This window comes from Asterias amurensis, chromosome 10, assembly GCF_032118995.1.
Source record: "Asterias amurensis chromosome 10, ASM3211899v1".
Taxonomy (NCBI): domain Eukaryota; kingdom Metazoa; phylum Echinodermata; class Asteroidea; order Forcipulatida; family Asteriidae; genus Asterias; species Asterias amurensis.
The window spans coordinates 14,048,072-14,066,057 of record NC_092657.1 but is presented as its reverse complement, the minus strand read 5'-3'; the positions used below and the strand labels follow the sequence as shown (position 1 = coordinate 14,066,057).

General features: G+C 38.4%; 1 protein-coding gene across 1 annotated transcript; it reads right to left on the bottom strand.

Annotated features, from left to right (window-relative positions):
* Positions 1-4,830: 4,830 nt before the first annotated feature.
* LOC139942952 (uncharacterized) lies at positions 4,831-17,343 on the bottom strand. The gene is made up of 5 exons (XM_071939777.1): positions 17,178-17,343; positions 9,996-10,091; positions 7,028-7,338; positions 5,523-6,844; positions 4,831-5,396 (listed from the first exon to the last, which is right to left on the bottom strand). The coding sequence occupies exons 3-5, from the start codon at positions 7,326-7,328 to the stop codon at positions 5,256-5,258; spliced, it is 1,764 nt and encodes a 587-aa protein (XP_071795878.1). The 5' UTR covers positions 7,329-7,338; positions 9,996-10,091; positions 17,178-17,343; the 3' UTR covers positions 4,831-5,255.
* Between the last annotated feature and the right edge of the window lie 643 nt (positions 17,344-17,986).

The window sequence follows — 17,986 nt, the reverse complement described above, 5'->3', positions numbered from 1 at the left end:
TTTTGAAATCTTTTTCAGTTCTAGATTCCTTGGGCAGTGAAGCACATAATCCAATCAAAACAACACGGAACAGCTTCGTGTTTGTTCACATATGTAAAAAAAAAATCAAAATAATAAAGTTGTATGGAGGATGACCCCGCCTACCACTTTTGTGACTTTGCAGACTTTGCCTCGTTTGAACATCGAACACACGTACGTGCAAGTCATTCAAGTCCTAGTCGTGAGTTCGTACGTTACGAAAAAAAAAAATATATTGTATTTTTCCGGCAATGTCGACCAGGTGTATTGCTGCTGGATGCAGCAAAACAACTAAAGATGGGGTCAGTTTGCAGAAGGGAAACTGACTGGGTACATTTTTAAATGATTTTGGATTGAACAAAGAAAAATTGACTAGAGCGGGATTTGAACCAACGACCTCCGGTTTAACGTGCCGGCGCTCTACCAACTGAGCTATCTAGCGCTACGTTGGTGGTCTCCCAATTTTGTCAATATCTTTGTTCGGGGGGTGCCTGTCAGAAGCCATTCAACCGCAAACTGCCGTGTAGCCAGGGATCACACCCGGGAAGCGGCAGACAGGGGGTCACTATAAGGGGATGCGAATTTTTATATCAGATATCAAATAATAAACCACAAGGGAAACTGACTGGGTACTTTTTAAAATGATTTTGGATTGAACAAAGACAAATTTACTAGGGCGGGATTTGAACCAACGACCTCCGGTTTAAAGTGCCGGCGCTCTACCAATTGAGCTATCTAGCCCTATGTTGGTGGTCTCCCAATTTTGTCAATAACTTTGTTCGGGGGTGACTGTCAGAAGCCATTCAATCGCAAACTGCCGTGTAGCCAGGGATCACACCCGGGTATATATATTTATATATATTTATTATTAGTATTATTGTTATTAATAATATTGTTATTATTATTAATATTTCTGGCACAATAGGGCGACATTAAATAATTAGACCAATCCATCAAAACAAGTTTCTCAATGTGCACAACTGACCCATTAAAAGAGGGACATCTTCTAGATCTCTTCTAGATCTCTTCAAGATCTCTTTTGTTTCAAGAAATGTAAACCTTTTGCAACATGTTGAGTTAAGTACTATATGCCATAATGTAGGTTTCAGTGATTTACATGACAAATAATTACTGTCGCCTTATTGTGGTGTCTTACATGACAAAAAATAACTGTCGCCTTATTGTGGCGTTTTACAAAGCAACTAATAACAATCACCTACATGTTCATTAGGTTTGAACATAGTGATATAGCGGTGTTTGACCCATGTTTCCCTTCTACGTAAATGAAACCCCACTTCAGCCTCCAGTGACGAATTGTTCTTGAATATTCGCGTACGCCATAAAACAAAGCTATAACAGGGCGACAAATATTAGTGTCGCCCAATTGCAGCACAAGTTGTATAACAAATAATTGGGCGACCTCCAAAAAGTTGTTTCCCAAATCAATGATTTATTAAATCATTAATTTCATAAAAACATGTCTATAAAGCATTTGTTTTTTCATATACACAACTATCGCCCTATTAGAGCATTTTTGATGATGTCGCCCTATTACAGCTCTGAATAAAGCTCTAAGACTCCGTTTATTCATCACCAGTGTAAACAAAATGAAAACATCTTCAATGGAACATTAATACATTTACTGTTAGATTAATACATTAAGTTCATTGATGATACACTAGGGTAATTAATAGACAATGAACAAAAGTGATATTACATATCAAACAACAAGACAACAAAATATGATAAAAAGCAAATTTATGCAAGGAAACGTTAAACTTAAAACGAACGTAAAGGACAGTAACTGAAAAGATGAACAATTTCGATTTATATCAAAACGTCAATTTTGGAGTCTGGTCTTCATTGAGGACACACAGGAATTTGTCTCCCTTAGTAAACATGATCTGAGGGCTTCTTTATCGATCTTGATAATATTATTCGTGAAAACTTCGTCCTCATTGAGGACTAGATTGCACCGGGTTCTCCAATTAATAACATTGTTCATTATGCTGACAATTATCTTAGATACAAATGACAAATTCATACAAACAAATCTAGTACAATCGCTTAGACAAAATAAACAGCAGCCAGTTTGTTTTCTAAATAAAGATTATGTACAACCAGGGTTAAACCATCTTGTTACAGTTTAAAAACAAATGTTCGACCATTTTGGTGTCGGACTTACAGAATTAACATTCTACTTTAGCTGTGATTTTCATTCGATTAAGTTTATCTCGGGTTGCAAAAATCATGTGATAAAGTCTGAAACGAATGTCTTATTTGGCGTCCATAATATTGTTCATGTTTAGTTTGGTCCAAATAGCGGCCCAATCGTAACTATCGGTGCGACCTAAAAACCGAAACCCTCTTGTCTTGCTTGAGCTTTAGGGTGAACACAATCTTTGACCGTCAATTTGGCTTTTTTTTTTATATATACTTGTTAGTTGCGTGTTTATTAATATTATTATTATTTTTTTTCTTTTTGGTATAATTTCCTTTGTATTTTTTTTTTTTTTTTTTTTTTTTTTTTTTTTTTTTTGGGGGGGGGGGGGCGGGCTTGTGTCCGCCACTCATTGACGCTCAAGGCGCCTCGATATTTTAGTTTTCCCGTCAATTTATGTAGTTATGAACCGACTCATTTTACATAGCACAATATACTAATTTATTTACAAGGTGTTGCCGATTTCTAAAGAGCGATACCAAACCAAATCGTACACCAAATCTAAAAGCTAAATTGAAATTCTGCTTATAATATAAACTTGATAACAAAAACAGTTTGTGCCAACAATTTTGTTATGTTATCATTAACAGTGGAAAATTGAATTTCTAGTGATAATCTGACCCAATAAAGAAAGTATGCGAGTAAATTAACTGCAAGTCAATATGACTCACAACTATATAAGTCCTAAGTGGTGACGTCATGACGTCACCTAGAAACAACACAAGTTTGTTGACGTTTACGTTCACGTGTTTGCTCGCAAAACGCGCAGTTAAAGCTCGCTTGTTCCATTGAGTAACGTACCGTTTAAAACTGACAAATGTCACGAACTAAAACGATCCTTATTTGGAAAAGGGCCAATAACTTCCAGCCAGTCGAAATCAAACATTTTCGTTGTCGGGACATTTTATAAATATACATACGATAGTATTCGACATCGGGCTAATTTAAACTCTTAACTATTTGTAACGCTATACTCTCAATAATATCCCATCAATTTATTGTTGTTCTTTACAAAAAGTTGCCTTTAAAAACAATAACCCGTTATAACCGGTCACTTGTTGGTGACTAAAATAGTGTTTTACGTTGACGTTTATTTTATAAAACAAAACTCCAAGGGAACACTTACTTTGCTAATATTTCTGACAATCAATTTAATAAAAAAAAAATGATTTAGAAGATTACAGTAGCTTTCATAGTGTTCAACACATTTAAGAGACATTTAAATTCGAAGTATTCTTGGTACGTACTAACTGATAAGATTTATGGCCCGAATCTCGATTTTTTGAAGTTGAACTCAGATCTTGTGTATTTGTTAGCCACATTTTCTTGTGGCAATGGGCCGGATTATCGGCGATGACTCAAAACCGCAACCATCTTTTGCCATGAAATTTTCAACAGGTTAGTGTTATTGTATACATTTTCATTTATAAACAATTAAATTCAATCCAACGGTTTCAAATACCACAGGTTTTCTTTATCACAATGATCCAAACTGGTAGGCATATCTGGCTGTGCATGCAATTACGGACTCTAACCCAGCTACTGCAAAAGCGAGCGCCATCTGTTGATCTGGACTAAATTGCATAAAGCTGCTTTTGGAATGTCTTAGCTGAGCACAAGAACATTCAAAATATTTCGACAACGTTTTAAGCTTCGGCAGCGCCTAGACCCACCCACCCTCTGGGTTAGAGTTTATATTTTTAGTTAAAATAACTTGTATTAATGCATTTGTATTTATTAAGGGTAAACAGAACTTTAGCGAATAAATACAGAAGCTTTTGAATTATGTAAATTTTCTTTTACATACAGAATAATACAAATTTGACGGCGGAAACAAGACAAATACCACATTCGGCCAACAGCACTTAACCATGAACAGTAACTTGAACTATCTGATTAAACAATGTTAGAATCAACACCTCTCAAATTACTCAAATTAGTACATTGGAAATGCAGTTTACAAGTGTTTGATATTGTCAACGTGTATTACAAATTTAAGCTAAAAATGTGTCGGTTAAGTATTTTAATTAGGTCTCACGGTGGCACCCGAGAGCTCTCGATGGTTTAGTTGGCACCTCTGAAATTAAAACTGTACGCAAACTCGTATTAATCTTTTATAGAACGACATCAGCCGTTCTTATCTGAATAATGATCAGATGAAAAGGTTACCTTAATGTTCAGCCTTAAAATACTAAAAGGGTAATGGTGAGTTGAAAAGCAGTAACTCATAAAGCAAGGTAATTTTTCAAGGTTATTATTAACCATTTAAAGTAGCAAAAAAACTTACCATACCAGACTATACCGCGCCAAGCCAAATAACGGTGTAACATGCGTATTTTAAGACTTGTTTCCTGGTAACTTGTTCGTGAGCCGCATTCTTAACTCTTCTTTACAAAAGCTTTAAATGACACAAGTTAATTAAAGTTTAATAATTGTATAGAGGATTAAAACAACAACTTATCTGCTAACAACACAATGATGGTATACATTCGGTTGAGGTTAAACAAAAAAGGATAGCTTCATTTACATTAATCGACAATCAAAAATATATCCGTAATAGTACAGCTCCAAACTTCATTTAAAGGCAGTGGACACTATTTTATTTGTAATTACTCAAACAAATTATTTGCATAAAATCTTACTTGGTACCGAGTAATGGGGAGAGGTTGGTAGTATAAAACATTGTGAGAAACGGCTCCCTCTGAAGTGGAGTACTTTTCGAGAAAGAAGTAAATTTCCACGAATTTCACTTCGAGACCTCAGATTTAGAGTTTAAAGGTCTCGAATCAAGCATCTAAAAGCACACAACTTCGCGTGACAAGGTGGTTTTTTTTCTTTCATAGTTATATTGCAACTTCAACAACCAATTGAGCTCATTTTTTACAGGTTTGTTATGTTATGCATAATGTTGAGATACGTCAAATAATAGTGTCCGGTGTCTTTCAACTTTAAAAGTTGCAAATTTACATTGTCATCAATATTATTGTACATTTTACGACTATGACGTCATCGACACTCACACTCGATGCAATATCTTTACCGAGTGCAGAGCAGCCACGATGAGGTCACCGGTCGGAGTAAACGTCATGCCTAGAGCACCGTACAGACCACGAGCTAAACAGCCGATGTGCTCACCTGATGCATCGTAATGATGTAACTCAAAAAAGCAATCACCATCACCATCGCCATCGCCATCACCATCACCATCACCATCACCATCACCATCACCATCACCATCACCATCACCATCACCATCACCATCACCATCACCATCACCATCAACATCACCATCACCATTTTTGCGTACGATACACGCATATATATCCCCAGCATCATCACAACACACACCAGTAGAAAATACAGTTTTGCCGTCAAGGGAGGTGCTTATATTAAACACCTCGTTTCCCATGAAATCCAGACAAACTAGTTTCATCTCATAGGGGTTTGTAAAGATCAGTCGTTCCTTGCTGTTAACAGATAGAAAGCTTGGACTGCCGATGACGCCAATAGCATCATGATGTATTGTGGAAATGGTGGATCCATCCTTGTTATGAAGAGATATTACCTTTCTCTCACAGTCATACAATGCAATACGATCTTTCTTGTCAACAGCAATACCAGCGAGTAAACTCTTTGACTGCCCCTCGACTTCATTCTGTGAGGGTCTGAACTGTCGAATATATCGCAGTTCGCTATCATAAACCTTTACATCCTCTCCGTCTGTAACCAGAAGCAGGTCATCAGAGGTCACCGCAACACAGCGAGGGTCTTCTAGTTGTCCATCTTCTGTTCTACTTTGCACACCTTGAGATTTGTAACTACCGCTCGATGTAAATTTTGATAATATCCGCCGTTCCGAATCAGTAACGACGATGTCATCGTTGCTTAAACAAGCAACGTCCACTGGATCTATGATTTCCCCCTCACCTTGCCCGTATTCACGAAACTCTGTCTTCACCTCCCACTTCTCTTCCTCTAGTATTTCACCGATATCCGCATCAGTGACGACATCATGACCTTTGAACCCGATGAATGACTTGCTATGCTGCACTGTTTGAAACTTGAGCTCTTTGTGGAATGTCAAGTTGTGCATAACCTTTGGTTTGAGGTCCAGCAGCTCAAAGTCATTAGCATGTTGCATCAAGTCGTTGACTGAAGCTACGATCTGCTCTGCACGGCTCATCTTATCGCTATTGCTGATCTGTATGCTGCTGAATTGCCCACCTCTCTCTATGCTGATTTGAGTGACTCTTTCTTGAAGGAGGCGAGATGCTTTTCTGATTTTCTCGACTTCCTCTTCCTCCTTAGCCACAATATCTCGAAGAGCCCGGTCGACCATGATCTGTAATCTATGCTGTGAGTGTTTGATAGAGTCGTCCACTTCTTGGAATTGCTTGCGACATTCATCAAATTTCATCAAAGCCTCTTCAACAGCTTGACGATAAGATTGAATGGAATCTTTGATTTCAGTTAGTTTGTGGTTTTGCTCTCTGTGTTGAAATACCGCACATTTGAGACAAACAAGTAAATCACACGTGTCGCAATAAAAACACAGTTCCTGGTCAGTGTGTTTCCGGCATTTTGGAGAGCAAGTTTGTTTCTGGTCTTTGGATCCCTCATTTGACGACCCGGCTGCATTAACGACTCGATGATGCCTGTTCAATTTTATTTTGGCGTGGTATTCCAAACAAATCTTGCAAAAATTCGCATCACAGTCAACACACCGTGAGACGGCATCAAGACCTTCGTCGCATCCTTCGCAAATCGAGACAAGAGGGTTAGGCCTACTGTCTTCTCTGGGACCATCCGGATTGATGACGTCATCAATAAGCGAGCTCAAGAGAAAGCAGTTGAGAAGAGCCGATGGTCCCTTATCTGGGATTGAAGTTTTCTCTCTACACACTGGGCAAATGATGAAATCCGTCTTCGGATCCTGTTTGTCTACAAGTTCCTGAAGACATTTTAAGCAGAAGCTGTGCTGGCAGTCCAGGATTTTCGGATCGATGAACCGAGTCAAGCAGATGGGGCATTCGATGTGTACATGTCTAATCTTGCAAGTGGTCTCAGTGTGAAGTGCAGCTTCGGCCATCTTGGTGAGACTGAAAGTAAAACGAATGTCATTTTCAATAGTTCATACAGTCAGTGATTTTATACATTGGGTCGTAGCAGACTTACTGCATTAAGAGCCTTTTGTTGAGAGTTGCGATAACTTGTGATTAGAAACAGTTTTCGGTCCAACAAACTGTATCTCATACAGTGCCTGCTAAACGAGTAAAATTACCCAGCACTCGGTAAAAAAAAAATGGACTTTTCCCTTTTACATGACAGGGATTGTTGTCCTTTGTATGCCATTATTAAAGACACTGGACACTATTGGCATTGTCAAAGACCAGTCTTCTCACTTGGTGTATCTCAACATATGCATAAAACAACAAACCTGTGAAAATTTGTGCTCGATCGGTCGTCGAACTTGCGGGATAATAATGAAAGAACAAACAAAACCCTTGTCATACGGAGTTGTGTGCTTTCAAATGCTTAATTTTGAGACATCAAGTTCTAAATCTGAGGTCTCGAAATCAAATTCGTGGACAATTACTTCTTTCTCGAAAACTACTCCACTTTAGAGGGAGCCGTTTCTCACACGGTGAATACTACCAACCATTACGCGTTACCAAGTAAGGTTTTATGCTAATAATTATTTTGAGCAATCACCAATATTGTCCACTGCCGTTAAAAACATAATTGAAAAGCCTTGGGAGGGTTTGTTTAAAATGTGCCAGTCGTTGGTTTGTGATTGAAACCAGTGTTTGATTCATTGTTTTCTAGTTGTTCATATACTTACCAAACAGTTAAAGTCACCTGTACATATATATTGTTTTTTTCTCAAACATAAGAGTATATGCTTTTGAACAATAACATTGTTTTTATTCATTATTATTGCTTGACACGATTGATATGTTGACAAAATAGATAAAGTTATTTTTGGGGCTGACTCCGCCTTCCCCTTTTGTGACGTCAATCGAGGCAGACTTTGCCTGCAATGCGTAGAGTAACCACATGTGCAAAGTACATATACCGTCCAAGTCGTCAGTTTGTACGTTTCGATTTGTTTTATTTTGTTGTTGTTGCATTTTCCGGCAATGCCGACCAGGTGTATTGCTGCTGGATGCAGCAAAACAGTTAATGATGGGTTCAGGTTGCATGTGTTTCCTGCAGGTCCCAAGTATAGGCGGTTGTGGGACGCGAAAGTCAGACGCACAAAGCAATGACCGTCCGGTCCGACGTCTTTTTCAGCGCTGTGCAGCGAACTTCGAGTCGTCGTGCTCTCGGAATACACCACACATTGACACGAAGAGAAGTTATTCTAAAACATGACGTCATCCCAACAACTTTTCCGAAGTGGGAAGTCAAAGAAGGTACCTGAAAGACCTGAAAGACCTAGAGGAGCATATGCCAAACGTGAAAAATTCGGGTTTTAACTTTGAGGGCTTGTTTTATCTTGCGTTTCACCGTGCAGGGTAAGCCGAGTGGACCGTCCGCACAGCAGCCGTAGTGCGTGCAGTCTGTTCCGGGACCGTAGTTCTGTAAATAGGCATCATACCGATCAGTTACCCAGACGTAGTGTACATTGTACGGGCCCAGACTACACATTTTCTCTTAAAATATCGCGCCTCGATGTCACGAACAGCGCCCTCTCGGGTCGGGGCATCCTATTAAATTTGTAAATAAAAGGACAACTATTTTTTTAGAACCTAAGTTAACTATTGTTTATTCATATTCCACTCATTACAACACATATGTTAGTGACAAAAGCTTTTTTTTGAAAACAAATACCACTAGGCGACTTTAATAATTGAACAGTGTCATCTCAATAAGTGACATGTGAGATTGTTTTAACAAATGTAGCGGTTGTCCACACATAAAGAGCACTCTTCAATTAGGTTTTCACAATCTAAGAAACCTGTCTGTCAGAAACAATACTCATTGTCAAAATATAAAAAACGATTTTTTTTTCCGAACCTACCATGGTACTTCGACTTAAAACAAAAACCTCTTAAATGCATTTCACTATCCAAAACTGCTGTACTTGTTACCAAATTAAACTGCAACATGCAACCACACGGTTTAACGTCCACACTCTAAAGAGACCCCAAGTGAGTGTGGCTTGTACCCAAACCAACTACATTTGGTGTTGTTTTATCACCATGTGATGTTAGTCTTGATTCTCTCTTTGGTACGTATAAGTGAAAACAACCCAGACGTAAGTTTGAACACCCCAGTTTTTGCAGTGTATAGGAAAGTTTAACCTGTGACCTTTGGTTTCCTACAACCATGTAATCGTCAACAACATTCAAGAGTTATGTTTCAATAGCCACAAATGAAATAATAATATAATATCTCTTTAATAGTCGTTAGCGCACGTATCTACCTAACAAGGTACTCAAGACGCTGAGTTATACAAACTTTCAGAAAGATAGGTTATTGAGGTGATGAATTCAGAGACCCAATTATGTAGCACCTTATAAGGGTTTACAAGGTGCTACGGCGCATACAACAGCCGCACCCAAAATAGCCTGCGTATAACTAGTCATAATGCGTTTTGTCAAAAGAGCGTGTGCAGTTCAATGCAAAAATAAAAATGGTTCAAACTGTGGCATGATCAACTTGAAAAATGTCTGATCTGTCAGTTAAAATACTTTATTGGTCATGTGCGTTATTGATCATACCATTAGACCAAGGGAAAGTAAACTCTTACCTGTTGTTAAAGTGTGTCTAGTAATGCTAATTTTGCACAGTTGAATCTATGCTGAACTTTACAAAAGTGGATAACTGGCGGCAATAACGACGAATTCTGTGAGATAAACAACATTGTTAATGTTCAAAACAGTATACTTCTTTACCAAACCGTACTTCCAAATAATCAACTTTATAAACGAGAATAAAGTTGTGGAAGTTTCATATAACTGGAAAACCCAACCGTGTTAATATTGTCCAATATTACATCGGGTCATTATACCGTATCAAGTGGTCATTATACCGTATACTAAGGTGGCTTGTTGCAACCGAGTCATTAGTTACGTTTGAATTTGTTCAGACCCTACAGTACGATGCCCACCCTTTCAAATTAACACAAATGTAACTGATAACTGCAGCCAGTGGACCGTCGGGAAACGTGTACATTGTATACCTAACTTGTCATGTAATTTCATTACGTTTGCTAAAATTAGCAACATTTCCAGAGGTTGCAGTGTTTTTTATTTTATTTTAAATGTTTTAAAATGTTGTTACACCGTGGACACGCAGTATTTGTTGTACACCGTCAGAATATGTAGAAAACTATTTAACAGTCGAGTCCACGAGTCATACTGCCCAAATGGTCATTGCCATGTTAATCGCACTTGTCTGGGGATAAACTCAATGGGTGTCACGTGTTTTTGAAAGAAACAAACTGAACGAGTCATTATCTAAAATTGTTCTTTTACTAGGTTAGATTGACAATTTGTATTATTATTTTTTTTTTAAGGGCAATGTCATTAAACCAATTTTAGTTTCGATGCTTTTACAAAATAAATATGTTAAACATATTGAAACAATTAAATGCCCAACTTCTGAACACAATGCATTGACCAATTAATCGGAAAAGTACTTGCCGGCATAGTCACACCCCCATGTCCGACATCTTGATGTTTAAACATCCACTGTCTCGACATTCCTAGTGTATTTTCCCGAGAACCTAATACCTCTAATGTGTAATTGAAGGAACATAGGTGTGTCGGAACATATGCCTACGTTGTTCGCATTCCAAAGCAGTCGCTATATTTAGGCCTATGATGAACTTGTTGAAATCTGAAGTATTGGTTGAAATTTCAACTTCATTTAACAAGTGGTGCACGCTCTATGAAGAAATATTAGTTTCAATGAAATCTGGCCGATGTGTTTATGGAACTCAGTCTTGTAAATATTGACGCAATCACCAGCACAACATTTAGTAATTACTGGCTTTGTGGCATACTACTGGGGACGTTACCTCTAGTTGTTGTTTTTGAATGACTGTGTTGTTGCAAAAAAAAGAGGAACACATAAACAAACAAAGGAAAACAGCACAGCTCATACAAATAAATAAATAATAAACTTGAATGTATGCACGTGGTAGATTGGAACACCCTTCCACTGTTCCTCCAATACCCTTGTCACTTTGCCAACACTGTATAGGCCTACATGATCATTATATTCCCTAATGGTCGTATGTTTACCCTCATTTTTTTTTGCTTTGTATCAGTGTGAACCATATCGCTAGACTAATGACAATCCAAGTACGACCCAGTTTGTTTGCTTTGTGAGAAGTGGCATAAAGTCCGGCTATTAGGAAAAATGTCTCGTTACGTATCAGGTAAACAAATAATATTGGTAAACTTAAATGGAAATTGCTCAAAATGCTATGGATCATTAACTATGAACCAATAGGCTAATCGGTTAGCTTTTAAATGATGACGTGGCCGTATTTTCCCCTGCAACCAGCGACACTTGACAACCGCCATTTTGCAACCTACAACATTTGGTCCTAAGACTTAGCGGACTGTGTCTTGCCAGACGCAAACCAAATCGCAAATCAAAGTACATTGCTACAAACCCTCATAGTTATAATGTTGTGACCCTTTCATTAATTGTATATGTGTAAAGTGATATAGAGGCTAGAGCAGTTTATGTTTCTTGTACAATTATATTTAATTCCTGTAAAATATCAAAAAAAAAATAATAAATACAGATACAACTTAACCGGTATTCATTATTAAATATATTACAAAATAACGAATACTTATTAATACCATGTATATTTCCACTGATAAATTAAAGAAATTGTCTTCTGTTAACTTCTGTTAAGTGACCGAAACATGTCTTTAGAAAAATTAGTAATCGGAACATGTTCCTAGTTCGGGGCAACCGATTATGTCATGATAAAAATATTCGTCAATAATCTCGAAACGATTAGAATAGCATCAACAGTGATTGATTTCTTAGTTTATTTTACAATACATAACTTAAATGATGACTAAAAAAGAATATGCAAATCAAGAAAACTATTTGACATTTAGTTCGAACCGTATATAATCAAATCAAAACAACCGAATGCAACGGTGAGGGTAAAATTGTAATGAGCCCAAGCAAAACCTTTTGGGGTGGGCGGGGGGGGGGGCTAACATCCTTACTCGCAGCTAGAGCTGAATTGCGACGGACGCGGCTGCAACGTGTTTGGGAAGCAGGCATGCAAGGGCGCCTTCAGCTGCCAGCCACATCAACCCATTATGACCACGTAGCACAGTCAAGATCGAAATTGTAAGATTGTTCATAGCCTTGCTCAAGGCAGTCGCATTATTCACCCCAAAAAGACACCGCTGTAAACCCACCCGTATACACTGTGCTAACTGTGTGTATTCACACCGCACGACCCAACCATATACACCGTCGCATCGCTCAACGCACACACCATACGACTAACTGTGCACAAGTCATTCGCACTCGTACCACTAACCCGCATGCGGAGGCCGTGCATGCGGATAGTGTACGGGGCATCGTGCGATGTGGTTACACACATTTTACGCGCAGTGTATACGGTTTTATACAGCGGCGGTCTTTTTTAGGAGTGAAAATTTCGACTGCCTTGAGCAAGGCTAGATTTTTCCCGAGGGAGGGAAACCGATGCTGGTGACACAACAGATACCCAACGCACAACTCAACTCACTTATGGCCCTGGCCGGGAATCGAACCGGGGTCACCTTGGTGAGAGGCGAGCGCTTTACGCACAAGCCAACCATGCCACCCTAACAAATGGTTTGATGAAACTTTGTTTCTGAGTTCAATTTGGGGATGTTAAAATTTGTCCGATAAATCTCGGTGGCTATGGCACATAGGCCTACTGACCATTTGACAACTGTCAAATCTTCGTGACATTGTCGCACAATGTTACAAGTAGACTGGTGTTTTGTTTACAGCAACGTTTTACTATGACACAGCATAAGGATCCAGTCTATCCGTGTATTATAAACAACCAGCATAACTATACGGAGCAGCCAAATCCTTCGACGATAGAGGTAGACCTTCGTGCTTCGACGTACATTCAAAGATCGTCACGAAGAACACAAAGAAATTAACCCAGAATACGAAGGGACAGTGACAAGTCATTAAAGCTTTCCTGGCCCCAATAAACTAGGCCTTCTACCGCATAGCCATGATGCAGTTTGAAATGCGATCGAGGCTTTTACGTGCCACGACGTGCCAGGACCCAGTTTCATAATGCCTGCAAAGTGGCACAAACATTTTGCTTAGCACAAAATAGTATTGCATAGCAGAAACTAATTAGCAGCCAATCTTAAACTAAACTTGAAAACTTGTGGCTGGTGCCCAACTAAATTTTAAAATAGTTAAGACATTTTGTAAGCAGTATTTTCTGCTAAACAGATGAAACTAACCAATGGACACTGTTATTCACAGTGAAATATTTTTTTTTTATCTCCGGGGAAGGGAATCTTGAGGGATTCAAAAGCGTCCTTGTGGGAATGTATTTTGAAACGTAAGCGTATATAGATGCAAATTTTGAAATGTAAGCCTAGCTTGACTCAGGATTGAAAGCGTACACTTTGATTATAACGTATGGAACGTAAGCGTAGCTGGGTATTTTGGAACGTAAACATAGCTGCGTATGGATCGTAAGCTTAACTTGACTCAGGATTGAAAGCGTACCTTTAGTTGTATAGCGTAACTTGAAGGAACGTAAGCAAAACTTGGAATGTAAGCGTAGCTGAGTAGCTGTGTAGCTTAGAATGTAAACGTACCTGCGTCTGGTACGTAAGTGTAACTTGACTCAGGATTGTAAGCATACCTTTTGTAATTAAAGCGTTAATTGAAGGAACGTGAGCAAAAATAGGAATGTAAGCGTAGCTTGGAACCTAAGCATTATTGGAAGGTTAGCGTAGCTGGGTAGATTGTAGCGTAAACGTAGCTGCGTATGGGACGTAAGCGTAACTTGACTCGGGCTTGAAAACGTACCTTTTGATGTTATAGCGCAACTTGAAGGAATGTAAGCAAAACTTGGAATGTAAGCGTAGCTTGGAACATAAGCATATCTTGGAAGGTAAGCGTAGCTGGGTATCTTGGAACGGAAACGTAGCTGTGCGTATGGAACGTACGCGTTGATATTATAGCGTAGCTGAGTAGCTGCGTAGCTTGGAACGTAACCAAATATTACCTCAACAATCTCGAACATAACACTCCATTCACAGAATTAACAAAATATTTATTTGTTTACAAAATTAAGTTTTGAGGGAATTTTATTTCATCATTATTTTTTGTTTCAACCTTTTATACAAAATTCTTATTCACTTGTCTTTTTACGATAGGGGGCTCCGCTTTTTGTTATCCTTTTTCTTCTTCTTCATAAATATTTGTTTAAGCTACTCACACAATAACACCGTCAATGTAACAAAATGCGGATTTCCTACGTTTTGACATCATCAATATTTTTCTAATTACCTGAAAATTCCTAACAAAAAAAGAAATTAGGATCCATGAAACACAACATAGCATTACAATGGAATGTTGCGATCATAATAAATAACGGAATCGACACGAGGTGTACCGACTGACAAACCCACGATGACAAACATGTACTTTGATGTCTTGCTCCCAACCCCTCCCAAGCTCACGGCGAGACCCGCAAGCTGGGAGTTCATAGCGCCCGGGATTACACCTCCAGCCCCACACGAGACACGACATGTGCGGTACGTGATATGCCCCAAGGCTTACGTTCCGATTGCTACCATGCCGAGGCGCTGTAAAACACGCTTCCGTTGCACGTATCTCTGAATGAGAATCTTACGTCTCTTTTTTCATAATTAATTACAGTTTTTACCCGCAACCTGTTTACATAGTTTCTTTTGTCAAATATTTATTAATAACTGTTTTTTTAATTAGAAAGTTTTGGTTAAGTAATTTGTTTTTTAAATTATTTTTGTTTACGGCTGGAAGTAAAACTATCTCCGAAGATCACGTGGGTTATCCGAACCAACAAAGTTGTTCCGATAACCCACGTGACCTTCGTTGTTTGTTTTTTTAATGCGTTAAAACGGCCAAATTGGATGTTTTTTTTTTAGCAACTATTCTTCTCCATTCCTGGAAGACCTTTAGAATCATGTTTTAGTGTGTTTTGTAGCCTAAATAGCCCAACGAAGCCGGTGTATCCTTTAAACCATCTCAGCTACATGGTGGGGAGTAAGCAGCCTGTGCAACATGCGCTACTCGGCTAAATCAATCACAAGAACCATATCTGCCCTCACAGGTACCCATTTACCCCTGGGTGGAGAGAAGTAGTTATAGTTAAGTGTCACGCACGGGCTTCGAACCCACACTCTGCTAAACAGAAGCACCAAAGATTGTCAAAAATCGAACGTAACATTATATATTTCAGAGACTCCGTGAATAAACGGAAGCTTATTGTATCGCCCCATGGCTTGGAGCAATCGGAACGTAAGCCTTGGAGCGTACCGCCCATGCCGTGTCTCGTGGGGGCTGGAGGTGTAAACCCGGGCGCTATGAACTCCCAGCTTGCGGGTCTAGCCATGAGCTTGGGAGGGGTTGGGAGCCATACATCAAAATACATGTTTGTTATTGTGGGTTTGTCAGTCGGTACACCACACTTGTTGAATCCGTTATTATTTTATTATAATCGCAATTTTCCAAACGTGTTTTTGTTACGAGTTTCCAGGTAATTAAAACAGATTGATGTTTTCAAAACGTAAGAATACCGCTGTTTGTTATTTTGTCGGTGTTATTGTGAGAGTAGCATAATAAACAATGTTTTATAAAGAGACAAATAACAAATAACGGAGCCCATCAGTCGTAAAAAGGACAGGTAAATAAGAACCTTTTATAGAACGTTAAAGACTCTGGACACTATTGGTAATTGTCAAAGATCAGTCTTCTCACTTGCTGTATCTCAACATTATGTATATAATAACAAACCTGTGAAAATCTGAAAAAGTTGCAAGATAATAATGAAATAACAAAAACAACCTTGTCACATGAAGTTTTGTGCGTTCAGATGCTTGATTTCGAGACCTCAAACTCTAAATCAGAGGTCTCGAAATCAAATTCCTGGAAAATTTACCCTCTCTTGAACACTACGTTACTTCAGAGGGAGCCGTTTCCCACAGTGTTTTATACTATACCAAATCAATAGTGTCCACTGCCTTTATAAACACAAATAATGATACAACCAATTCCCTCAAAGTATAATTTTGTCAAACAAAATATTAATTTTGAATTATGTGAATGAAAAGTTATTTTGACAGTTTTGAGGTTATGATTTACCTGGGCAAGTGGAAGTTATTACTCGGCTATAGTCGCGCCTCAAATAGCTGGGACTTCGACTAGTCGCAAAACTTTAATTTCCATTGTCCAACATCCATGGCGACATTATGTTTGCAGAAGGCGCAATAAAATAAAAACTCGTACTGAAAGGATTGAAGGATTGTGTCAATGACGTCTGGTGCTGTTTTGTAAAAAGTTGTTGTGAATAGTCGTGAGCGACAAAAGTGGCTACTTTTATAATACATAGTCGTAGCAGCACGATTAACCGAGTGGGTTGAATACGACTCGACAAAGCTTTCAAAAGCAGTCGCAATTTCCAAAGAGTTGTTCCAAAAAAGATATGGTTACTTTCCAAGATATACGCAGCTACGCTTACATTCCAAGATACGCTTTCGTTCCTTCAAGTTACGCTATAATTCCATCAAAAGGTACGCTTTCAATAATGAGTCAAGCCGTACGCTAACATTCAAAGATACACAGCTACGCTTACGTTCCAAGATACGCTTTTGCCACAAGTCCACAACATTTGAAATAAATTTAAGTAAAATATATACTATAGTCTAGGTAGGCTTACCTTAAGTTGTAGACTTGTTTGTGACTAAATGCTCACTACGTACAGCTGCATTTCTTTGCTGAGCTGAATTCCACTTGACCAAAACATAAACTTTAGAAGTAGGTCTTCACAAACAATGCACTTCTTTACTAACCGTAATTCCAAATAATCAGTTTTATATATCGGAAAAAAAACTGCACCTGTTTCACACAACTGGAAAAACCCATCCGTATGAATAGAGTTCAAATGATACAAGGGTCGTTTTTCAATCTAAGGTGGCCTGTTGCAACCATTGTAATTGTTGTGGAATAGGACTTTTAATTATTGCGAAAAGCTCATTTTAATTTGATAACTTATGAATGTAGAGTTAGACGGATTTGAAACTCGACGTTTCGATCAGTATGCTAATTTTCCAGGCGACGATCAGAGCATACTGTTAAAAACTTGGAGGTTAAACTTAATGGCTCTTTTTAGAATCACCGCAACTGAATTAGGGATTTCAATTACATGGTGTTACGGTAAACCTTACTAGACTAAATAATTCCAAGTGGATTTGACAACATTTTCCTTTGAATCCAGATTTCATTAACCAATAAAACAAAATAAGGGGACATGATCATGCTAGGGACAGCTTACAAATACATCAAAAATAGGGCAATGTCATTTTAACAAATACTTGTTACCAAACACTCTCCTATAAATTATAAAATGAAACTCTTGACCAATCCGTTGATGGACAATGTCAAACTTGTGTGAAAAACAAAAACGATTAGGGCATGGCGAGTTAAACTTCAAAATTGCATAGACGCTTTGGAAGTTAGCCCCTTTTT